At 35.3% G+C, this 25,070-nt stretch overlaps 1 protein-coding gene across 2 annotated transcripts; it reads left to right on the top strand.

Annotated features, from left to right (window-relative positions):
• Positions 1–6,396: 6,396 nt before the first annotated feature.
• Positions 6,397–17,277, top strand: LOC124353556 (perlucin-like protein). 2 transcript variants are annotated; one of them, XM_046803450.1, is made up of 6 exons: positions 6,397–6,459; positions 9,767–9,918; positions 11,588–11,773; positions 12,626–12,708; positions 13,004–13,112; positions 16,992–17,277. In XM_046803450.1, exons 2-6 carry the CDS (start codon positions 9,825–9,827, stop codon positions 17,225–17,227), a joined length of 708 nt encoding a protein of 235 aa, XP_046659406.1. In that variant the 5' UTR covers positions 6,397–6,459; positions 9,767–9,824; the 3' UTR covers positions 17,228–17,277. The 2 variants fall into 2 exon arrangements, with proteins under 2 accessions (XP_046659406.1, XP_046659405.1); XM_046803449.1 differs by lacking the exon at positions 6,397–6,459 and adding an exon at positions 8,770–8,855.
• The last annotated feature ends 7,793 nt before the right edge of the window (positions 17,278–25,070 follow it).

The following is a 25,070-nucleotide window of genomic DNA, read 5'->3' as shown; positions in this document are numbered from 1 at the left end:
TATGTTATAATACCATTGAGTGTAAGTGGTAAGATGACTTCAAAGACCTTCGCGTACAATAAAAACGAGATTTATTTCATAATATAATGGTAGTAGGTGTTATGGAAAAATACATATGTCGTCACAGAGCAACGTTTTGGAATCAAACATTAGCCACTGTGAGTAATTTGGAGTAAACGTGGCCGATGTGATCATTCCAAGTCAACCCTCGATTTAGGTATATTCCCAGGAATTTCGAATAATACTCGTACACTTCTTCCAGCATGGTGTCAGCCAACATAACAGCTGGCTGGTCATGACTATCTACTGATCGTAAAGCAAAAGTTATAGAATTGGATTTTGCAGAATTTGTTTTAAGATTTAGGCTGTTACAATCTTGGACGCAGTTGTTGATTTCAACAAAAATCTGCCGTTCCAGAATCAATTTTTATTTGCTAGTGAAACAGAGAGTCGTGTCATCAGCATACTGCACTAGTCTTCCGTGCAGAAGTGATGAACCTACATCATTGACATAGATCAGGAAGAGAATTGGACTGAGAATTGAGCCCTGTGGGACACCATAACTCAGGTAAATTGGTTCAGATAATTTGTTTGGGGTCTGGACAATTTGAGTTGTGTGGCTTGGAAATGATCTGAGCCACTGGAGAGGCACGCCTCGGATGCCATGGGATTAAAGTTTGTCAAGCATTGTAACATGGTCAACACAGAATGCTTGTGTAGTCGAATTTCAAGTCCAGGACACACTCAATGTGTGATCCCAACGTTCTAGTCCCTCTACAACCATGTCGACAAGATTTACAACTGCGTCTATTGTAAAAACTGGTCTTCAGATAGCTGATTGTGCTTATTCTAAAATTGAAGCATTCGTGTCAAGAAAAGCTTTTCCAATATTTTGCTCATAACTGGCAAAATTGAGACAGGCCTGTAATTTTGTGGGGATTGGGGATCGTCTTTCTTGAAAATAGGGGTTTCTTTCGCGGTTTTGAGGAGTGAGGGAAAAAAATCTGGTCCAAAATATAAATTTACTAATTGGGTTAATGACCTCACGGTATGCTTTTAACATTTTTTTATGAGCCACGTAGACATTAAATTTAAATCATTTGATTTTTTGGCTAGGAGCTATTGAATAAAGCAAGGCCAATGCCACGTAGGCTACTGGACACTGCCTTGGTCTTGGGATTCCTTGTGGGGGTGATGGGCAAGGGCCTTGCTCACAAGCAACAGATCCGAAGTATCTGATAAGCCTATTTGCAATCTCATCCTCCACATATTTATCACCACTTTTTAATTTGATTTGTATGTTGTATTATTTGTTTTTATTGTTGATTATGTCTCAAGCAGTATTAGAAATATTTTTGGAAGATATAATTGATTTGGAAACATCATATGCCATTGCAACTTGGATAACTTTTCTGTAAATTAGCTTGTAATTTCGAAAAAAAAACGTCTTGAATTCTTTATTGTGGGACATTTTCTGAATTTCTGAGAAAATCTTTAGTTTTTCTCTAGAAACTTAAATTCATTATTGATCCTTTAATACATATGTAGAGATGAAAGTTGAGTGTATCACTAAACATTTTAAAATGCTCTTCTACTGAATGAATTGATTCTTGGTGTATCCAATTTTTGTTTTGAGAGGGAAGTGTTGAAAAGAGCGATGTTTCCTGGCCTTAAGCCTATTATTGTTTTTGTGATTTTGAGCTCCCTCTCGATTTTTACTCCACTAATTATAGCCTCTTGGCCGTAGTGGTCCGAGATAGCTGTATTGACCACGGACACTGCGACACATGGTAGATTGGAGATGATGTTGTCAATTGTCAACTGTGTTGAATGTGTCACACGCGTTGCCGTTTTGACTAACAATATTCTAGGTCAAAAGACTTTAAAAAATCGACAAATCGTTTGGTGGAAGGATGACTAGTGTCCATTGCATTGATGTTGAAATCACCTATTAGGACATAATCCTGTTGATAGCTAGTGAAATCCATCGGTAAGGCTTAAAAATTAAAACCAATTATATGGTGTAGACAATATTCAATGTAACTCATATTCACTATTAGTACATAACAATCTAAAACTAATTCTTTAATTTCGTTCCTTTTAATTTTTTATAAAATAGTGATGGTATTCAGTATTCTGGCAATGAAAATGTTATCAAGATTGTATTTAAAAAATACCTATTACTCGTCCAACACGAACAATTAATTAAGATAAATAATATCAGTTGTTTATATAACAATATGGGTTGCACGGTCAGCGTCATAAATACAAACTAAGTTTGCGATTCTCACCACGTTTAAAGATTGCTTACACAAATATTTCATTACATTCTTGAAATATCTCGGCCTCTCAGTGAAGAACTATTTTTGGTGAGCGTATGTTATGAACAGAAACTACCTGTAAAACGTATCCGTAACTAAATTGATCGTGATTGGTTGAATTTTAGCCAACCCACGACCAATATGACCAACAGTGATCAATATTACTTCTTTATGACTGGTTGATGAGTTGAAAGTACATATGATAATGGTACTTGGTTAAGAGGCAACCTGAAATCTCCTCTTACTATCCTTACTATTCGTCATTCGATAACAGCGTAAAATACCTCAATTTAACGCAACACTCAAATTGATTGACCTATAGAAAAATAGTCAGTTAAAGCTTTTAACAATGTTTCTGGAATATCATGCTTTGCTTTAAATGTTTGAAATCTTACCTGACTGATATAATGTAAAATATCAATTTTAAATCGTTACGTATCAAGTATGAGACTGTCACATATGGAGTGTCATGAGGCTCTACTCTGGACTCATTTCTGTTTGATAGGGACCCGACAGATCTTTCTTAAAATCTTGCCATGTCTGTCTATTAGTATATGCGATAACTCTCTCTACCAAGGATCCAGATACTTGGCATTCCTTAATTACTTCTAGGTACATATGTCATGCTTGAACCAAGCAAGAAATCTACTTATTTTGGGACAAAATTTCAAGTGGCAGTTGGATTTCCCTTATGTTTGACTTTTGTTACGTTCTGTCGAGTCTTCGAATATTCCGTTGTATCGTTTAGGTTGCAGTATAGTAAGCGGCCACCAAGACGCTCTAATCAGGGTACTAAATTATCGATTAGAAATACATATACCATCGAATACAAAAAAACTCTAAAAGTAAAATCTTTAATATGGTATTTGAGATATGGTGGCAAATAAAATAGCGATGTACCTACATGAGTTATTTGTGCCAAAATCTATCAGACACGTCTATTCTTCTATATTTTGAAGAAATATATCTAAACATATTAAAAAGTAGTAACAGTAAAAAGTAATTCTAAGTTAAAGCTTAATTCTAAATAAAATGTATCTAAATATTGCACTGTTGTGTATGTTACACATAGCCTAGATAGATTTTTATTCATCATTAAGTTATTACTTTTTAGATACCGTATAAAACAGCTTAAGTGTACTGTAATTTGAACCTTAATTCGGTGTAATATTTTGGTTTCGGTATTTTAGATAATCACGAATATCGATGATTCGATTGTGGTGGTGGCCGCTTATTATACTGTATGGAGACTCGTGAATCCCCTCACCTCACCAATGCTCTTCCTCCTCACATGCGGTTTATGAAAGTGATCATAGTCTGTCTAAGCTCTTCAGTTGGTCATCAACAGCCATGCAATTTCTGTTACTTTATTTACAGGAACTTTTTTTAGCACTGCCAGACTGTGTAGAAGTTGCCTCACTCAAAAAACAACATTGATACCATCATGTTAATTAAATTGGTGATTCAAATTAAATTTTACTAAAAGCCATTCTTGTAAAACTGCAACAGAGTAAAGTTTGGAAGAGCACTGTATATATTATTGAAAATGTCCTAAAATCTAATGCTTCTAGAGTTCATATCCTCACCTACAGCTACTACTCTTCACTTGCATTTAGTAACATAAGACTTTTCTATTGTACCGTAAAGGCCACTTCAAAGTCTTATTATATTACGAGCAAAAAATGCAGGAAAATACAGGAGAAACAGGAAAACGTGATGGGCAAAAACTACTAGGAACGTTTAGGTGGGAAATATATGTATGTCTGCAATTATTCACCCAATTGTTGTAGTGAAGGACGAATTGTGAACATCCTTAAGACATGCAGTTATCCTGTATGTTACTCCGCCCACCATTTCACCTATATCACAAATTCAACCACTTGATGAACTCTATATTTTGTTGCCCATGTACTTCATTTACCCATTAATACAGGGATAACCTACTTAAAAATTAGTAAATCGTGGGTTTGAGAAGCCTACTTCGAGTAACAGGTGTCTTCTACCGTATCAAATAACTTACGGTGCCATAGTTGATCTTCCGTTACCCTCTGATTAAAAGACTGCATAAGTATCTAGCTCTCGGAAATCTATTCGATCAAAAAGCGGCTACTTCCGGCTCTTGTAATTTATTTTCGTTCTAAGGTATTTCCATTGCCACAGTTGAGTTGGCCTTGTTGTCCCGATGAGGATAATATGCATACTCACGTAGTACTGAGAAGCCTATTAGATCTTCGGGGAAATCCTTATTAAGTTCTTGGAACTTTCCAAAATAATCGTTTATAAGGTTTTGCTTTGTAAAAGTCTTCTTGTTAGTCTGGGAAAGAGTAGATCGTTGAGGTATACCATATCACAATTAGGAGCAAGCCCACCATTTTTTAGTGTAATACGGGAAAATTTTGTTTTGTTAAGGTTGGTTTTTTCAAATAATATAACAGTGTTCAAATAATATTTACTATACATTAGATGTTTTAAATTCGGCACAAGCGGAATAGTGAATCGTATATAGATCGCAAAAATGAGACTTTTGAATTTCTCAGCGAAACGGTTAATTTTATGATAAAATATGACAGACAAAAATTGTAGATCATGTAATTATGAACAAAAATTTTACTTACTTTTTTATTCATAACACTAACCATTTTTGAGAAAAAACAATTACAAACCTTTCTTACGTTGTATTGTCCATAATGCAGACATGGGACCGATGGGGACTTTCACAATTTCATAACAATGGTGTCCCTAACATCTATGCAAATTTTCAACTTTCTGGGAATTGATGCAAGGTTACCCCTATTTTTGGGCTATATTGACTGGACTATTATCTTGTGTTTCGGAATGTACTTCTTGCTGTATCGATTTTTGGATCTCTTCAGGTAGGTGTTGAGGTCAGACTTCAGATGGAATAACTTCTGTTGTTTCGAAGCTCAAAACGACAGGTGAATAGAGTAAGAATTACAATAAGATCATAGTTTTAATACTTCTTTAGTAAGATCATAGCTGTAATACTGCCTTTAATCAGGATGAACAAGTAAATCTGATTTAGTTACAACGTTTTTGCAGCACGTTCTAAGGTTGCCGTTTCTGTGGTGTTTTAGAACAGTTTCAGTTGTGTTTTAGAACCGTTTATAGAACTGTTTTAAAAGTTTCCATGGCACTATACATTATGGTGGGAGCGGCTAGGGTAGGGTACTATAAGCGGACCCGGTTTTTCATATCGAAGAATATAATCATCGATACCTAATATTCGCAACTGAAATCCTAGACTATCAGTTGATATAAAAGTATCTATAGTCCTAAAAAACAATCATATGTTTTAAATTAAAATATGAATATATAGGAAAGCTCATAAATAATTAAGAAATGACATAAATAATAAATTAAACAGAACGAGAACGATCGATCATAGGCTACAGGATACTTATAAAATAATCATGAGCCACAACGCATATTGTTTATGTCATAACTGTTGAATTGTTTATAATTATACACACTTAATTATATATTATTACGTGTATGTATAATAATAATTATTATTGTTTTATATATATATATATATATATATATATATATATATATATATATAATAATACGATACGTATATTAAAATTTAAGATCCTCGCACAGGCCAGTGGACCGCCCATGAGGACGGACAAAATAAGGTTTAAAAGGGGATCACCCTCTCCTTAAAAAAAAAAAACAAAAAAATATATTTGAAAGTGTTTACAGCTGTTGATTTAGATTAAGTTAATTGTTCAAAATAATGAATCAGTATCGATTGGTTATATCGATGGTTAAAGTAATATCGTTTGCCAATTTCGATATAAAAAACCGGATCCGCTTATTGTACCCTACCCAGGGGCTATTCAATGCTAAAGTTGAGTTCAGATCCGTAAGAGGAAGGTGAACGCTCAACCCACCATTCGCAAGCCCATGATATTGCTGAATACAGTTTCAATAATTATTGTGCAGGCGGTGTGGTAAAATTTGCTCAGGTTAATCCCGACCGCTCTAGGCACGTTTGTATGTCACAACATTAAAGGAGTTCAAGGTTATCTGCAGAAGACTTTTTCCTCAGAGATACCTCAGTCAGCGAGCAGAGGAATCGCAGTGGCAGGAGCGTTCGTCACACCTGTGTCTGGTTGGTTGTTAACATTTCTCTATTACATTCCATTGTATCTAACCAGACTAAGCGATTGCAACCTACTCCATGTATGCATCATTAACTAGCGAACAGAACTGAATTATGTATTTCTTCAAATATTTGACTTCTTTGAAAGCTGTTTCTGCCACTGTCTTTAATCCTTCTGGACTTAATGAAATGTTTTTGTTACTTTAATTTCACTAATGGGTGCTACCAATGTTTCCATTAACATTGCATACATGTTTTGTCAGAAATTTAATATAATTTTTAAATTGAATATAACGTAATCAGTGGCTAAAATAGTTTTACAACATATTTTGGTTTGTAATGTTTTTGCTACCACGCACACACACATACTGTATATCTGTATAACAATAATCCTTTAATATGTATTTTTAAAACTTTAAGGAAAAATAAGTTTTTAGACTTATATTTTCGAGTTTATAAGACCTTTAATATTTTGTTCCACATTGTATTATTAACGAGATAAAATTTTTTATACATATCGGCCAGAAAAATGACCGGTAATTGACACAAATCCCCGAAAATTACAAATTTTGGAACCCTCACAGATGAGGGTTCATAGATATTTTCCATTTTTACTAATCAATCACTCATTGATTATTTTCTGCAGGGATATCCTTGGACGTATGAAATCATTATAATTAGTATTATTATTTACTTTCTCTTAGTTTCAAACTCCATGGTCGCCCAATGTAAAATTATTGTGTAAAAAGTTTCTTAGATTTGAGGCAATGTGCTTTGTAAGATTGATTATTTTTCCATAATTATAATTTATTTGATATTGTAACTTTTCTAAGTGAAAATATAATTTGTGGAAATAAGCATAGAATTTTCAATTTTCTCCACTTAGTCTACACGTCGTAATTTTCGAGCTGTGCATGTGCATGCCTATAGGTATTTTTAATTGTCTTATAGTTGGTGGAAGTTTTTAGATTTTAAGTAAAAATTTTTATAGCGTTTCGTGCAGTTAGAGTATATTTTATACGCATATACTATAAATACTTAAAAAAATCATATTTACATTATGCTATTTACGTTCTGCATCACTATTGTTAATTACAGTATTTATTTTGTTTTTGATTGTTTTTATTCTTATTGCAAAGCATTTTAGTGTATTTCTTGCAATCATGATTGTTTATTTAAATCTGAACCAATTTTCTTTTGTTGTTTAGTTGTAAGTGGACTATATATTATCAATACCATGATCTATTTATTTTCTGGAGCTTAATCAAACTATTACAATATTTCCATTTTTATGTGTAAACTTTATATTAAGATTGGCATGTGTTTTAACTTTTCTAATTTACTTTTGCTGCTCAACATTACTTATATTGTGATGAGAGAATCCGCAGAACATTAATCAATTAATAGGTTTGTTGCATATACCCTACAATTATGTATAGAAATTGCACATTTATAATACCGTTATTCCGTAAGAATGAATAGTACTCTTTTAAAATTGGCAAGTTTATAAATTGTATGTTTTTTAAAATGAAAGTAAATATTTTTTTAAATTATGTATATAAATTAATACATGTATTGCGTAAACTGAAGAATTATGTATACATATGGAACACATATAGTACCCTAAATTGGTTAGAATGAGTAGTATTATTTGAAAGTAAGAATTATGTATGGAAATTAATAGATGTATTATGTGTATTGAAGAATTATTTGTAGAAGTGGGATACATACAGTATACTAAATTAGTAAGAATGGATGGTGATCTTTTAAATCTAGCAAGTTTATCAATGTTATGTTGTCTAAATTGAAAGTAAAAGTATTTTAAACAAATATGTATACAAATTGAAAAGTGTATTATGTATATTGAGGAACTATTAATAGAATTGGAATACGAACATTATCCTAAGAACATTACCCTAAATTGGCAAGAATATGTGTTATTCTTCAAGGGTTTAGAAAGTTTATGGATGTCATGTAGCTTGTAATAAAAGTAAATGTATATCCTTTTGTATTATTGATTTATTACACGGTTATATGTTTAGAAATATAACAATATGGCATAAGATAAGTGAGTTGTATCACAATTATTCAATTTTAGTAACCAGAACGTAAATTGTAATGATAAAAAACATTAATATACAGTTTCAATTTAGGCCATTATGGATGAAAATTAGTAAATGTACTACATATATTGACGAATTATGTTTCGAAATAGAAATTGTGCATCGTCCTAAATTGGTAAGAATTACTCTCGGCGACCCTGTAGGTACGTGTAATAGCTGTGGCAGTGGCACAAGCTTCTCTTTCGTTACAACAATACAATTATTCATTCCTTGATTAATTTTAAAGCTGTTAAGTTGCAGCTGAACTTTAATCGAAATAATTTTCAATTTAAATATTGTCAGGTAAGTGCAATATATATATTATTTATGTATAATTATTTTCTAGGACATGTTTTATTTCATATTTGTGATAAATTTTATGTTTGTATGCATCATTTTATTACATTCTCAGCAATATATTATAGAACCTATTCTAGCGCCATTTCCAATGCTTTTTGGATGGAGAAATGTTTATTATATATTGAAATACATGTTAATATAAGTTTAAAAACGTTTTATTACTTACTATTTAGTTAGACTATTATTATTACAGTGAATTATACGTACAAAAACATATTTTCTAAAAATTTAATTATTTTCCCATATTGCCAGGAATGAATTTTTTTTTCGATATAACTTGGCGTACAAAATAATGATTGTTCATGTTGAAAAACATTGATTTAAATAAAATATGGCTCTTGACAATTTCGAAGAAACTAATATTAACTGAGATACAAGGATTCTTCGGAAACGTCATGCGCAGCTTTAGCGTTTATAGCCTACGTGTATTTGTCGAAAGGAAAACGGAATTAATATTGCTTGGCAATGAAAAAGCACATAAAATAAACATGGTTTGCCGGTTTGGTTCTATAAAATTTCTATCCCTCACTTCTCCATCTCCACGTCTCTCTCTCTCTCTCTCTCTCTCTCTCTCTCTCTCTCTCACTCTCTCACTCACTCACTCACTCACTCACTCACTCACTCACTCACTCATTCACTCACTCACTCACTCAATCCCCCCGCATTGTTCACTAAATAGGTCTCTTTCAAAGCGGCTCATCTATAACTGTAATGTAGGCAATGAAAACTACAAATATAAATCAGCTATGTTTAATTGTAACTTTATGGATTATTGTTGTATAGATAGAAAATTATATAATTGACGATGATGCCTAACTAATTCCTTGTAGACTGATTCGAACCTGGGTTTACAGCTGTGGCGGCTAACTATAACGGGTAGCGGATGTGAGGGGACAGTTTCTCTACGTAGTCATGGGAATACCGACAGAGAGGGTAGTCCAAGTGCTTTGCTACTCTTTGCTTATCAACGTTGTCTACATCTTTTGTCAGAGTGATGACTTAACTTGTAAGTATTGCTAAATTATACTAATTTATAGATAAAACTGCATTGATGCTTTAAAATACTTGACATTGTTAGATATATTACATTACTTATATTTCAATGACTGTCATGTTTTTCTTTTCTTGTTAGACTTCTCAAAACTTTGCTGATTATATACCTCCAGACCGTCCTGTTAAAATTGGTTTATTCCTTAACAACCTCACACTCTTAGGTATATTTCTTCACTCATATAGTTATAGGTAAATCTTTAAGTATCTTTGCCGATCATGACCAATATGTTAGAAACGTTACATTCTTTAGCCACCCTCATTGGATAACCTATTTTAATAAAACGTCTTAATATCGTGCATCATATTTACATCGACTACTTTACACTACGCATACCAAAATCATTTTTTTAAGCACAGTTGAATTTGTACTTGGACGATCTGGCACGTGATCTGAGGTCGGGAAAGTATCGATCGAAATGCCATTGGCCATCAGCCCTCGGCGCCACCCCGCTCTTCTGGTGGAGAGAAAAAACCCTCGAGATAGTATCTAAATTAAAGCTCGGATCACGTGAGTGTTCGTTAAATTTTTATATTTATGATACGTATGTATAAATTTATCTACTTATAATATGTCCTTATAACAAACAGTAGGTAGGGACGGAGTGCTCCCACGGTCGCCGACATTGCTTCCTTTAGAGATGCAGAATACAATAACCGGTCGTCATAATGACATGTAATTTTCACAGTAAGTAAAATAAATTATTTCTAATAATATAGTTAATTTATTTTAACTTTTTGTATGTTTGTTGAATTGTAAAACTTAGGAAAAACACTTTCACTACATTGTTCTGTTGGCCAAGTAAAGGCAGTGATTATGAATTTACGAATAATTAAATTAAATTACGAATGGTATAGATGTCAGACACAAGCATTAGTGCAGATAGCTGAGCGGTCCAAAATGCCGACTTTTGCCGCTCTTAGAGCCTAGCGCCGGTTCAAATCCTGCTTGTGACCTTAGCCCTTTTATCAGTACCATCGACTTTGTTCTGTATGGACTCTTGTTCTGTTTGAAAAGTCCTCGGACAGGCCATTGAGGACGAGCAAAATAAGGGTCAAAAGAGGATCGGCCTCTTTAAAAAAATCCAAAGCAAACCCTGACAATTCGATCATTTCAATTAAACGATTCCGTATGAACGCCAAGGTTCCTAAAAATATCGCCTTTACATGCTTAACATCAATGATAGTCGGAGGTTTCTAGTACTATTATCCTATTCTGTTATTACTGCAAGTGGCAATATTTTACAGCGTCAGTTCAGGTTTACTGCCAAACGTCAAGTTTGTTGCCGCCATTTATTTACATTCTAGATCAATTGATTTAGAAGTATTTATATGAACAAGAAACATAAGAACCTGTGGTAGAAAATAATAGCTCAATTTAAAGAGTTTGCGTTTTAGTAGTTAGAGTGGATATAATCAGGAAGAGTAGTTTCAAAGGAGACACAACTTTATCTTCCAGTGGTAATCAAGAGTACTCTTAATGAAAGGCCACAAAATGTAATCAACTTAAGTTTCTTTTGATTACGAGTCTTGCCGAAAAAGCTTGTTTGTATAATAACTCTCTATTCTGTCCAATACACACATGGGAAAAGATATGAGATAATTTGTTTTTTAATCTGTTCCAGTGTCAAATCAGTGCATTACTAACGATGACTGTGCCAAAGGAAGTGCATGTGTGGATCTAATATGTCAAGATCCATGTCCCGGTATTTGCTATGGCAACGCCACCTGCGAGATCTACGACCACGTACCGTACTGTGCCTGCAAGCCTGGCTTCTCCGGCAACCCCTTCACTGGCTGTACAGAGCAAGGTAACTAACTGAAGAAGTAATAAAACTACTCACCATATCATTGTAAACACGGCAACCCCTTCATTAGCTTTACAGAGCAAGGTAACTGACTGATGAAGTAATGGGAATTGTGAGCTCTCAGCTATAGGAATTATGGGTTCTCTGCCATGGGAACTGTGTGCTATTTGCTATGGGAATTGTGGGCTCTGTGCTATGGGAATTGTGAGCTCTCTGCTATAGGAATTATGGGTTCTCTGCCATGGGAACTGTGTGCTATTTGCTATGGGAATTGTGGGCTCTGTGCTATGGGAATTGTGAGCTCTCTGCTATAGGAATTATGGGTTCTCTGCCATGGGAACTGTGTGCTATTTGCTATGGGAATTGTGGGCTCTGTGCTATGGGAACTGTGTGCTCTTTCCTTGTAAATTGTGGGCTCTGTGCTATGGGAATTGTGAGCTCTCTGCTATGGGAATGATGGATTCTCTGCTATGGGAACTGTGCGCTATTTGCTATGGGAATTGTGGGCTCTGTGCTATGGGAACTGTGTGCTCTTTCCTTGTAAATTGTGGGATCTCTGCTATGGGAACTGTGTGCTCTTTCCTTGTAAATTGTGGGATCTATGCTGAGGGAATTGTGGGTGCCGTGTTGTTTACTTAATTAATCGATTTGTAAGATAGACTATTTATCTTTTATAATCATATGGTACAACTGGGTACTGTATTTTGAAGGGCAATATTGAATATGTATTCCAAATGCCTAGTAGTAAGCATTCTTAACACCTCAAAATAATGACTGCTCCTTATTAAACTAAAGTAACAGAACTTAAAAATAAAATAGCATTTACAGTATACTCAAAGACATCTTTTGTTCCAGCGCCAGCTTCTCCAAAAGGTTGTGTATTAACAGGCAGCAAGCCTTCTGGCAGAAAGGTCTACAAAGTGGAACGCTTCTTCAAGGTATAACAGGCTATAAAAATATTGTCTACAGTGTAAACAGTTATGATGCACTAAACATTATATTTTGCATGTGATGTCAGTGATGCAAGTTCTTCTTTTAGTGTTTTTCCAAAGTTTGTTTACCATTATATCACAATTTGTAACAGCAGAAAACGCATAAAAAGAGAGTTGTGCCATATGTGTAAATCAGTCTGAAAGATTTTTTCATGGTTAAATCTAATGAATAGTAATACATATCATGTCGTTTAATGATGATTCTAGGTAGTCATATTTAATAATCTTGGTGTCCATGCAGGTCAATTATTTTGGCGCACTTGTTCACTGCACGACCCATGGTGGAAGATTGGCGAGTATTGAGTCTAAAGAAGAAATTAAATTGATCAAAGAAGCGATTGGTAAATCAGGTAAGATTTTTGTAGTATTTTGAATAAGAAAGAAAACAGACAAGTGTCGGCAAAAGTAAGTGGCGGCTTCCAAGTTAAGTGTTGGAGGGGCTCTCACCTTGTGATTAAAATCATTAGTGGTATAATAAAATAGCGACGAATTAAAAAAAGTGTAACAAAAAACAAATTTAATGGCATTTAGGCATATATCATAGAATTTGAATTCTAATTTAACTACATAACTCCTATGTGTGAACACTATCATTTTTACGACAGACACACGTTATTGTTTACGACTATTATAGTATGATGAAATTTGTCTATCATGGGTGATGTCAGAGATTTTAATATGGGGGAAGGGAGGAGTGAAAACTAACAAGGTGAAAGAGTGGAGGGTTAGCTTAAACTTCATTTGTGTGTAAGGAAATTAATTAACTTTTATTATATGTACAATAACCGACATGCTGTTAAAAAATCAATTTTATCTTTACAGGGTGTTCCACGAGTAAACCGAAAAACTTATCAGGTGGTTTCCTCTCATCAAAATAATGAAAAAGGGTCATATAAACATGTCCGAAAACGCTTTGTTAGCGAGCTACGGCTAGCGAAAGATTTCGCCCGATTATCTAGAAAGGGACGGTAATAAAGTGAAACTGATGTTTTTATAGAGTAAAGATAGTTGTTAAAATTATTAGATTTTATATCTAATGAACTGAGAAATTGAATACAATACGTCCCAGACTTGTAAGCCCACCCATTTCTAAGGTTTTTTGTTTTTACGAAGAAAAACAGATATTGCGTTTTCTGTCTTATTTTTCGTGTGTGTTGATTTAATTAAAGATTATTTTTTAACTTTTTTTATTATTGGCCTATTCTACAACATTCTCTTCAGAATTACATTATCTAAAAGTATTGGTTATACAGTTTGCGTGTTTATTACCGATTTAATGAAGTTAATGTACAGTAGAGTCCCGTTAATCCGACCTAATTGGGACCGAGCCCTATTCGGATTATGTGATTGTTCGGATTAGCCAGAATTACAGAAAAATACGGTTTTAAACTTGAGATGGGTTATTTTGTTATACAATTATCAACATTGTTTATTAAAACACGTTTTCTGACTGTTGCATTGCATTTCTTGACAAATAAACGTGTTTGCGAACACTAAGCACCTTTACCGTATTTAGTGTGAGAGTTATATTGTTAAGCAATGTGAGCGTACTGGATATTGTACGGGTCCACGCGTTCAATTTTGCACGAAACTACGCGTCATCCAATAGACTCTCTTCAATGCGACAGAAGACAATAACTGAATTTATGTCTTTTAACAATTAATATTGTACTCAATAATAATATCAGTACTGTACGTCCAATTTTTGTTTGATTTCACTTCTTAATACAGTAATTTAACTCATACTTAACCTATAATTTTCAATTTGGTACTGTATTTAACTTCATTATTTATGTACTGTACCGTACACAATTTGTCTTAATAAAATACTGTATGTCTATTTAATTAAAGTTTTCTTTGTTTATGTACGAAATGATGCACCCATTTTCATTTTTTATGTAATTAGTTCCTATAACTGTTCATTATCGTTATAAATAATTCCTCCTGGACCTGTTCGGATTAACCGACGTTCGGATTACACGTGTTCGGATTAGCGGGACTCCACTGTATTTATGTACTGTACCGTACACAATTTGTCTTAATAAAATACTGTATGTCTATTTAATTAAAGTTTTCTTTGTTTATGTACGAAATGATGCACCCATTTTCATTTTTTATGTAATTAGTTCCTATAACTGTTCATTATCGTTATAAATAATTCCTCCTGGACCTGTTCGGATTAACCGACGTTCGGATTACACGTGTTCGGATTAGCGGGACTCCACTGTACTTCAAATCTAAATAAAACTTGTTTATCGAGACCGAATTTTGCATATTTTGTCTGATCTCTTAAAAATGGGTGGTCTTACCGGTCTGGGACGTATTTTGTGCAGTTTTCCAGTTTATGTTACATAAAATGCAATAAATTTAACAACTATTTTTATGCCATAAAATTTCGCATTATTTCCGTCCTTTCTTAGAAAATCGGGCGAAATATTTCGCTAGCCGTAACTCGCAATTAAAGCGTATGCATGTATTTAATTTTTTTGATGAGAGGAACCACCTGGGAAGTTTGTCGGTTTACTCGTGGGACACCCTATATTGTTTGGGTTCCTAGCCATTTTTCATTTTTCTTCTCCCCAGGGAGCACAGCGCCCTTGCCCACAATTTGGCGATCCCAATGTACAAATTTATTACTTATGAGCATTCCAAATTTGCTAAGGGTTTTTCCTCTATCGCAAAATTATTCACAGAGCTCTGTCCAGTCCGTTAGCACCCAATCGTCGAATAGTGAAATCGTCCTCCAAGACCGAAAAAATACAGCGCTGCTTTTAAATTTGTTGCTATGTTTTTGTTTTTTGTTTTGTTTAAGTTGATTCTTATAGACCCTTTACAATTATTTTGTAATAATTTTATATAAATAGATAGTAGTTAGTGTTTATTATTCCTGCGCTTACCAAGAGGGACTGCCCCAGAGCCCCCTTAGACGAGCCGCTACTTGTAAAAGTAAATGAAGTTGTTCAGTGATGTGCTATGCTTCGGAAAGTATTAAAAAAAAGAAAAAAAGGGATGTTGGAAATCTGACATCGTTATATTGTGCTGATATTTAAAATATATACCTGTTAATAATGTCTCTAAAATGCTAGTTCAATAGACATTTTAGAGAAGTGAATGAATATCTTCTCTGGTTTCCCCTCTTTACAGAACTTATCTTCTTCTCCGCTTTCCCCACGGGAATCTTCCTCTCTTATCATACTTCCTTCTTATCCCTACTCTCTTCTTATCGCCACTTTACCATTCCTTTCCCCCGCGCCCCTCTCTTTCCACCTGTATATACCAAAAGGAATTGAGAGAACGCGAGTTAGTTGTGAAATTGTGCTGTGAGGTTGCCTGCCTGGGTCAGTGTATACAGTTATACATTCCGTATAATATATGTTAGGTGACGCAGACCACCTGTCCGCGATATTAAAGGGTTGTAAAGTTAAACATTTTCATGTTGTTGTTTTAGGCGTGGTGATCCGTCAAGTTTTTAGGGTGGAATCTGATTTTGTATTTTATTGATATCCATAGATTCTTCACTAAAAGATTATCTAAAGCGCTTAGAATATGTAATCTCTTTTTGATAATAATATTGTGTTTTTGCTTGTTATTTGTTACTGTTTGTATGTTATTGCTCTTTTTTTCATTTTGTCATTGATTCTCGTGATTGATATTGTTATTTTATGCAGGTTGGATTGTTGTTGACATTATTAGTCATTGTTATTTTTATGCGTGTTATTTCTATTGCTGTTGATATCACGATTCTCTCGTTTTTCTTCTGTTATTTGCTTCATGTATTTGTTTCTTGTATTGTTAACTTTTTATATAGTTTTATTATTTATTCCCTACGTAGTTAGTTTGTTGATTTATATTATCTATATAAGCCATATTTATTGTTTTTGTGGTGTCATACCTTGAATATTTATTATTGTGTTTATGCAGATGTTTATTTTCTGTATTGTTGCTTATCTTTCAAATCTGCCATATTATTTACACGCTGTAAATTGGATGATGTCCGTTTGGAAATAAAGAAATATATCCTTTAGTCTAATAATTGTATCATTGGTCTAATAATAATTGCTATAACAAAATAATAAAATTATCCATTTTAATCGTCCCAAATTTATGACCGTCATAAAGCGAGTAATTTATTATTTCCTTATTTGGATTACTAGGTGAAATATAATTGTGTTGATTCATTTATTAAACAAATGGTAACTTCGCTCACACAGGCGTCCATATTTTTACAGGAATCCGGAACGACCAATTCTGGATTTCCGGAACGAATTTGCCTCTGGGACAATGGGTCTGGATGTCTTCAGGAGAGCCGCTGCTTCCAGACTATTCAGACTGGGAGCCTGGGGAACCCAACAATGCTGGAGACGAACGTTGCTTGGAGTTTTATGAGAAGGATAACAATGGCTACATGTGGAACGATAAGAACTGTATGGAGCAAATTTATCCTATATGTGAATATTTTGAATAGGACCAATGTGTTAGTAGATTATTTTTTACAATAAAGCGAATTCAGACATGGATTGTAGTTTTCAATTCATAGTAAGGTCCTCTACAAAATGTTTTACATGTTTAGGTACTCGTAGTTACAAATGTAAAGAATAACATACAATAATACAATTTTACGTTATAATACCATTGAGTGTAAGTGGTAAGATGACTTCAAAGACCTTCGCGTACAATAAAAACGAGATTTATTTCATAATATAATGGTAGTAGGTGTTATGGAAAAATACATATGTCGTCACAGAGTAACGTTTTGGAATCAAACATTAGCCACTGTGAGTAATTTGGAGCAAACGTGGCCGATGTGATCATTCCAAGTCAACCCTCGATTTAGGTATATTCCCAGGAATTTCGAATAATACACTTCTTCCAGCATGGTGTCAGCCAACGTAACAGCTGGCTGGTCAGGACTATCTACTGATCGTAAAGCAAAATTTATAAAATTGGATTTTGCAGAATTTGTTTTAAGATTTAGGCTGTTACAATTTTGGACGCAGTTGTTGATTTCAACAAAGATCTGCCGTTCCAGAATCAATTTTGATTTGCTAGTGAAACAGAGAGTCGTGTCATCAGCATACTGCACTAGTCTTCCGTGCAGAAGTGATGAACTTATGTTATTGACATAGATCAGGAAGAGAATTGGACTGAGAATTGAGCCCTGTGGGACACCAAAACTCAGGTAAATTGGTTCAGATAATTTGTTTGAGGTCTAGACAATTTGAGTTGTGTGGCTTAGAAATGACCTGAGCCACTAGAGAGGCACGCCTCGGATGCCATGAGATTAAAGTTTGTCAAGCATTGTAATATGGTCAACACAGTCAAATGCTTGTATAGTCGAATTTCAAGTCCAGGAACACACTCAATGTGTGATCCCGACGTTCTAGCCCCTCTACAACCATGTCGACAAGATTTACAACAGCGCCCTTGTAATTCTTGGCTTGCCCTTCCTGAAGTCAAACTGGTCTTCAGATAGCTGGTTGTGCTTATTAAAAAATTGAAGCATTCGTGTCAAGAAAAGCTTTTCCAATATTTTGCTCATAACTGGCAAAATTGAGACAGGCCTGTAATTTTGTGGGGATTGGGGATCGTCTTTCTTGAAAATAGGGGTTACTTTCGTGGTTTTGAGGAGTGAGGGAAAAACTTGTTCAAAAGAGAAATTTACTAATTGGGTTAATGATCTTACAATATGCTTTTAACATTTTTTAATGAGCCACGTCGACATTAAATTTAAATGATTTGATTTTTTGGCTAGGAGCTGCTGAATTATTTTTTCAAGCTCTTCCTCAACGACAGGTGCCAGTGCCAGCTAGGGTACTGGACACTGCCTCCGTCTCGGGATTCCTTGTGGGGGTGATGGGCAAGGGCCTTGCTCACAAGCAACAGATCCGAAGTACCTGATAAGTCTATTTGCAACCTCATCCGCGTCCTCCACATATCTATCACCACTTTTTAATTTTATTTGTATGCTGTATGATTTGTTTTTATTGTTGATTATGTCTCAAGCAGTATTAGAAATATTTTTGGAAGATATAATTGATTTGGAAACATCATATGCCATTGCAGCTTGGATAACTTTTCTGTAAATTAGCTTGTAATTTCGAGAAAAAAAAAACCGCTTGAATTCTTTATTGTGGAACATTTTCTGAATTTCTGAGAAAATCTTTAGTTTTTCTCTAGAAACTTAAATTCATTAGTGATCCTTTAATACATGTCGAGATGAAAGTTGAGTGTATCACTAAACAGTTTAAAATGCTCTTCTACTGAATGAATTGATTCTTGGTGTATCCCGTTTTCTTTTGAAAGGGAAGTGTTGAAGAGAGCGATGTTTCCTGGCCTTAAGTCTATTATTGTTTTTGTGATTTTGACCTCCCTCTCGACTTTTACTCCACTAATTATAGCCTCTTGACCGTAGTGGTCAGAGAAAGCTGTATTGACCACGGACACTGCGACACTTGGTAGATTGGAGATGATGTTGTCAATTGTCGACTGTGTTGAATGTGTCACACGCGTTGCCGTTTTGACTAACAATATTCTAGGTCAAAAGACCTTAACAAGTCGACAAATTGTTTGGTGGAAGGATGACTAGTGTTCATTGCATTGATGTTGAAATCACCTATTAGGACACAATCCTGTTGATGGCTAGTGAAATCCATCGGTAGGGCTTCAAAATTTAAAAAAATTATATGGTGTATACAATTTTCAATGTAACTCATATTCACTATTAGTACATAACAATCTAAAACTAATTCTTTAATTTCGTTCCTTTTAATTTTTTATAAAATATTGATGGTATTCAGTATTCTGGCAATGAAAATTTTATCAAGATTTTATTTAAAAATACCTATTACTCGTCCAACACGAACAATTGATTAAGATAAATAATATCAGTTGTTAATTGGGTTGCACGCCAGCGTCATAAATACAAACTAAGTTTGCGATTCACACCACGTTTAAAGATTGCTTACACAAATATTTTATTACATTCTAGAAATATCTCGGCCTCGTAGTGAAGAACTATTTTCGGTGAGCGTATGTTATGAACAGAAACTACCTATAACACGTATCCGTACCTACAGGTGAGTTAAACGATAGCTGGGGTTTGGACGGAAGCCGGGCATTAAGGGCAGTCTGACATGAAAAAAAAAATTTTTTTTGGGGAATTTTGGTTTTTTATTTATTAATATTCTTTAGAATTTTCTCTTTAAAATGGTTATATAATCATATACCCTTTAATTTACTATAATATTTAACCTTATATAAAAAAATATATATATAAAGGCTTGCAACTGTTGTTTGGCGTTGAGCACCACTCCTTATAGTAAACAACAATCTTATAAAAATAGATATTATTTGGTTTTGTTATGTTGGTACTGTTTTGCTTTTAGTCTGGTTTTAAGCTGATATCACACTCAGTCAGCAATATGACAGATGTCATTCGTTTGTTATTATTTTATGTTGGAGGTTATTGTGAAGTTTTGAAATACTGTGTTTTGTGATTTGCAAGTTCTCCCTGTTGTTTTTATTATGTAAGGTGTTATTGTTAATTGAATGTAGATTAAAAATGGGTTAATAATAAGAGAGTAGGAACTAACGAAACTATGTTTGCAAGAAGGAAGCCTGTTGTTCGTAGCAAGGAAAAACAGTTGTAACTTCAGGTTATGAAGAGGATGGGAATAGGCCTAGATACACCCAAAGTTTTTCCAAATCCAATGAGAAAATTGAGCCCCTAACTAGCCTGCTATGGATAATTCAACTGATACCTTACAGTATGAATAGTAAAACATTGTACAGCTAGGAATCAGTTTTTGAAAGGAATTGTTGCAGTGCGTAGGGTTTTTCATGGCAACCTATCATTTTAGTCGAAAACCTTTACGCAGGGCTTCGCTGTACAGAAATTTCCGTCTCCTGTAGCTGTGGCATGACAAAAAGCTTTTGACAACTTGTCCAAAGCACGATATTAGGCCTAGGGCTCCTATTGAGGCACCAAGCAAAAGTTCACAATGCTACTATGACTTGACCTTAGGTTAGATATACGGCTTGCGTGTTGGTAATAGAAAGGGCTATACTGCTGCCCAAAACTCTTTGCGGCAGGTTGAATTTACCCGCTCGCCCAGCAAGTTCAATCAACATGAAACAGGATTTTGTCCTGCCATGTAGAAAGTGTGTGCTGAAAACTCTGATGAAGAGAGCAGTGACAGAAGCAGTTATTTGAAAATGGAAATCTCTAATGACTTCATGTGTTGCGGGTTGACGGAAGCTGGCAAAAGCGAGCCACACACTCGCTAAATGGCGTTTTGTCACAATTATTCAGCAGATACGGGTAAAGTAATAGTATATTTATTCAATGTCAAATTACTGTAAACTGCCCTCAGAGAACAAAGAACCAACACTTAGAAATATGCAAGGCAAATTATGTAGGTAGCAGTGGAGGTATGGAAGCTGAAGGAGCGACTGCATTGTTCAAAAGATCCGCGACTAAATACGGTTGTTCGCTATGTGGAGTACCTTGGAGATGGTGACTCAAAGCTAGGCGCTGTTGTGCAGAAGGGGGCCCCCACCATATGGCCCATATGCTGTCCATTCAGAAGTTGGAATGTGTAGGGCCACGTCCAGCAGAGGATGGGGACAAGAATAAGAGGACTTTATCATGAAAAATAAAGGCTTTTGATGCTTTCTGACGGAAAATCTCTTTCTGGGAAAGGTAGGTCTTAACAGGGGAAGGCGCGATCCAAACAAATCCAAATTACTATGGATAGCCATCCGTAGGAATACACACAGCGTGGAAGCCATGTGGCGAGCAGTTTGCGTTGTGTACTGTATCATGTTCAGTTCTAACTAATACCGATACGCCTTTTACTAATTTTTATGCCCAGACCGAAGACCCATGGTTGTAAAGTGTAAAGTATAACAAGCGCCAAAGAATAAACTTAAATATGACCTCAGCCCAGCATTTTCCTTCTCCTGTTCTAATGAAAAGCAATCAAACCTATTTTTAAATCTTTGTGCGCCTAGAATCTATCTCAGAAAATTGTCTCAAAGGAAATCTCAAATCCTAATGAGTCTATGAATAATGTCATTTGGGCTCGGCTCCCTAAACGCACTTTGTTACACTAGGTGCTCTGTGGCTAGGTGTTTTTGAGGCAGTCCTATCATTCAATGATGGGTTAAGCTCCAAAGTGAAAGTTTTAGCGCACATTGGGTAAGAACAGGATGAATATAGCGGTTCGCTTTAAAACGTCTCGGATCACCCAAGCGGATTCGCTAAAGCAAATAAAGCGGTACCGACATTGAAAAAAAACGGTCGCAGGCAATCAAGGACTTTAGCCATAAAGGAAGGCTGGAGGGTCTGTATCAGAAGCAGAGGATCCAGGACAACCTTCCTACAGTGCAGGCTCCATCAATTAAACCTAGGTATGAGTCCAAAATATGCTACCTTCTTGCTTTTTCTTGATTGCCGAAACTTGTTATTTTTTAACTTTGGGGACCCTATAACGCAAAAACTACTATGGCCTACCCAGTCATAATTTTTATTTACAGTATTCCTACTTACTATTGCTAGTTCCTCCTCATGGGTAATTGATAAATATCTCTTGTCAATGAGGCACAGTAAACAATTTTTAACTTATAAAAAAAGTAGTTAAAAACGAATAAATTATAAAAAAATTTTAAACTTTTTAATTTTTTTTTTCAAATCGTAAAAAAACCTCAGGATAGACCTAGATTATAAGCTATTTAATAAGTAAAATAAAAATAGTACTCTATCTATATCCATTACAGTGATATAGGTTCCCAAGTTAACATTATGTTCTTATGGAGGTCGGGTACTCTCGCGCGGCGTCGCCGTGTTTCGTCCGGGTCGGCGTCGGCGCGCGGTCGCGCGGTACTCGCGCGCGTCGGACGGGATCCGTTTTCGGAGTCGCGCGTTGCGGTCTCGCATTCGCGTCACTCGCTCCGTTGGTTCCGCGGTCGGCCGCGGGACCGCACCGGATTTCGGCCGGCCGGCTGTTTTCGAGTTGCGTCGCGTCGGGACCGCGTTTTTTCGGTTCGTCGCGTTTCGCTCGTTCGGACGTCGTCGTTTCCCGTCGCGTCTTTCGTCGCTCGTCTCGTTGTCGGGACGCGTTTGCGCGCGGCGTTTCGCGTCGTGTTGCGCGTCGCGGACTTCGCGCGTCTCCGGACGCCGTTACCGGTTCATCCGCTTTCGCCGGACCGGGTCTCGTCGTCGTTTACCGTTCCGCGTCGTTTCGGCATTTCCGCTCGCGGGAATCTCGCGGTCGCGTCGGACGGGAGCGGTCGCGACATCGGTTTTTCCTTGTTCGGGACTCGATCGGTCCGGGACCGTTCGGACTGCCCTTACTTAACGTGATTTCTTGAAACCAAACCAACCAAAGACCAATGTGACCAACAGTGATCTACTTTGCTTTTTATGACTAGCTGGTGAGCTGAAAGGTACTTCGCGGTGAGAGAGAGAGAGAGAGAGGAGTTGGGGTCGAAATTGATCGTGATTGGTTGAGTTTTAATCAACGACCAATAAGACCAACTGTGATCTAAATTGCTTTTTATGACTGGCTTGTGAACTGAAAGATACTTTGCGGTGAGAGAGAAGATTTGGGATCAAAATTGATCGTGATTGGTTGAATTTTAATCAACCAACGACCAATATGACCAACAGTGATCAATATTACTTCTTTATGAATGGTTGGTGAGTTGAAAGTACATATGATAAGTGCAACTGGTTCTTGGTTAAGAGGCAACCTGTAATCTCCTCTTACTATCCTTACTATTCGTCATTCGACAACAGAGTAAAATACCTCAATTTAACGCAACACTCAAATTGATTGACGTATAGAAAAATAGTCAGTTAAAGCTTTTAACGATGTTTCTGGAATATCATGCTTTGTTTTAAATGTTTGAAATCTTACCTGACTGATATAATGTAAAATATAAATTTTAAATCGTTATGGTATCAAGAATGAGACTGTCACATATGGAGTGTCATAAGGCTCTACTCTGGACCCAATTCTGTTTTATAGGGACCCGACAGATATTTCTTAAAATGTTGTCATATCTGTCTATTAGTATATGCGATAACTCTCTCTACCAAGGATCCAGATTACTGGATTACTGGATACTGGATTGGCATTCCTTAATGACTTCTAGGTATATAGGTCATGCTTGAACCAAGCAAGAACTCTACTTATTTTGGGACAAAATTTCAAGTGGCAGTTGGATTGCCCTTATGTTTGACTTTTGTTACGTTCTGTCGAGTCTTCGAATATTCCGTTGTATCGTTTAGGTTGCAGTATAGTAAGCGGCCACCAAGGCGTACTAAATTATTGAATAGAAATACATATAGCCTACCATCTAATACAAAAACACTCTAATTATAGTTATTTATAATTCGTTGTTTCCATCCCTTTTTAATGTATTAAATAAAAATATTGATCATAATCAATTCAAACAAAGTAAAATCTTTAATATGGTATTTGAGATATGGTGGCAAATAAAATAGCGATGTAGACTACCTACATGAGTTATTTGTGCCAAAATCTATCAGACACGTTTATTCTTCAATATTTTGAAGAAATATATCTAAATATATTAAAAAGTAGTAACAGTAAAAAGTAATTCTAAGTTAAAGCTTAATTCTAAATAAAATGTATCTAAATATTGCACTGTTGTGTATGTTACAGTTTATAAATACACATAGCTAGATAGATTTTTATTCATCAATAAGTTATTACTTTTTTAGATATAAAAACAGCTGTATGTGTACTGTAATTTGAACCTTAATTCGGTGTAATATTTTGGTTTCGGTATTTTAGATAATCACGAATATCGATGATTCGATTGTGGTGGTGGCCGCTTATTATACTGGATGGAGGGAGACTCGCGAATCCCCTCATCTCACCAATGCTCTTCCTCCTCCCATGCGGTTTATGAAGGTGATCATAGTCTGTCTAAGCTCTTCAGTTGGTCATCAACAGCCATGCAATTTCCGTTACTTTATTTACAGGAACCTTTTTTTAGCACTGCCAGACTGTGAAGTTGCCTCACTCAAAAAAACAACATTGATACCATCATGTTAAACGGTGATTCAAATTAAATTTTACTAAAAGCCATTCTTGTAAAACTGCAACAGAGTAAAGTTTTGAAGAGCACTGTATATATTATTTAAAATGTCCTAAAATCTAATGTTTCTAGAGTTTTATTTTAATGCTAACTATCAGTATAATCCCATATTAGCAGCAAGGCATGGGAGAAATTATTCCCCAAATAGAAAAGTCGTCACCAATGAGTAGAATGCATAA

The sequence above is a fragment of the Homalodisca vitripennis genome, chromosome 2, assembly GCF_021130785.1.
Source record: "Homalodisca vitripennis isolate AUS2020 chromosome 2, UT_GWSS_2.1, whole genome shotgun sequence".
Taxonomy (NCBI): Eukaryota; Metazoa; Arthropoda; class Insecta; order Hemiptera; family Cicadellidae; genus Homalodisca; species Homalodisca vitripennis.
The sequence above is the reverse complement of the archived record's forward strand: the minus strand, read 5'-3'. Positions and strand labels throughout refer to the sequence as shown.

Coding starts and splice junctions, on each gene's coding strand:
- LOC124353556 (XM_046803450.1), top strand. CDS start 9,825: ATGGGAATACCGACAGAGAGGGTAGTCCAAGTGCTTTGCTACTCTTTG. Junction 9,919..11,587: donor TCAGAGTGATGACTTAACTT/GTAAGTATTGCT, acceptor AATCTGTTCCAG/TGTCAAATCAGTGCATTACT. Junction 11,774..12,625: donor CACTGGCTGTACAGAGCAAG/GTAACTAACTGA, acceptor CTTTTGTTCCAG/CGCCAGCTTCTCCAAAAGGT.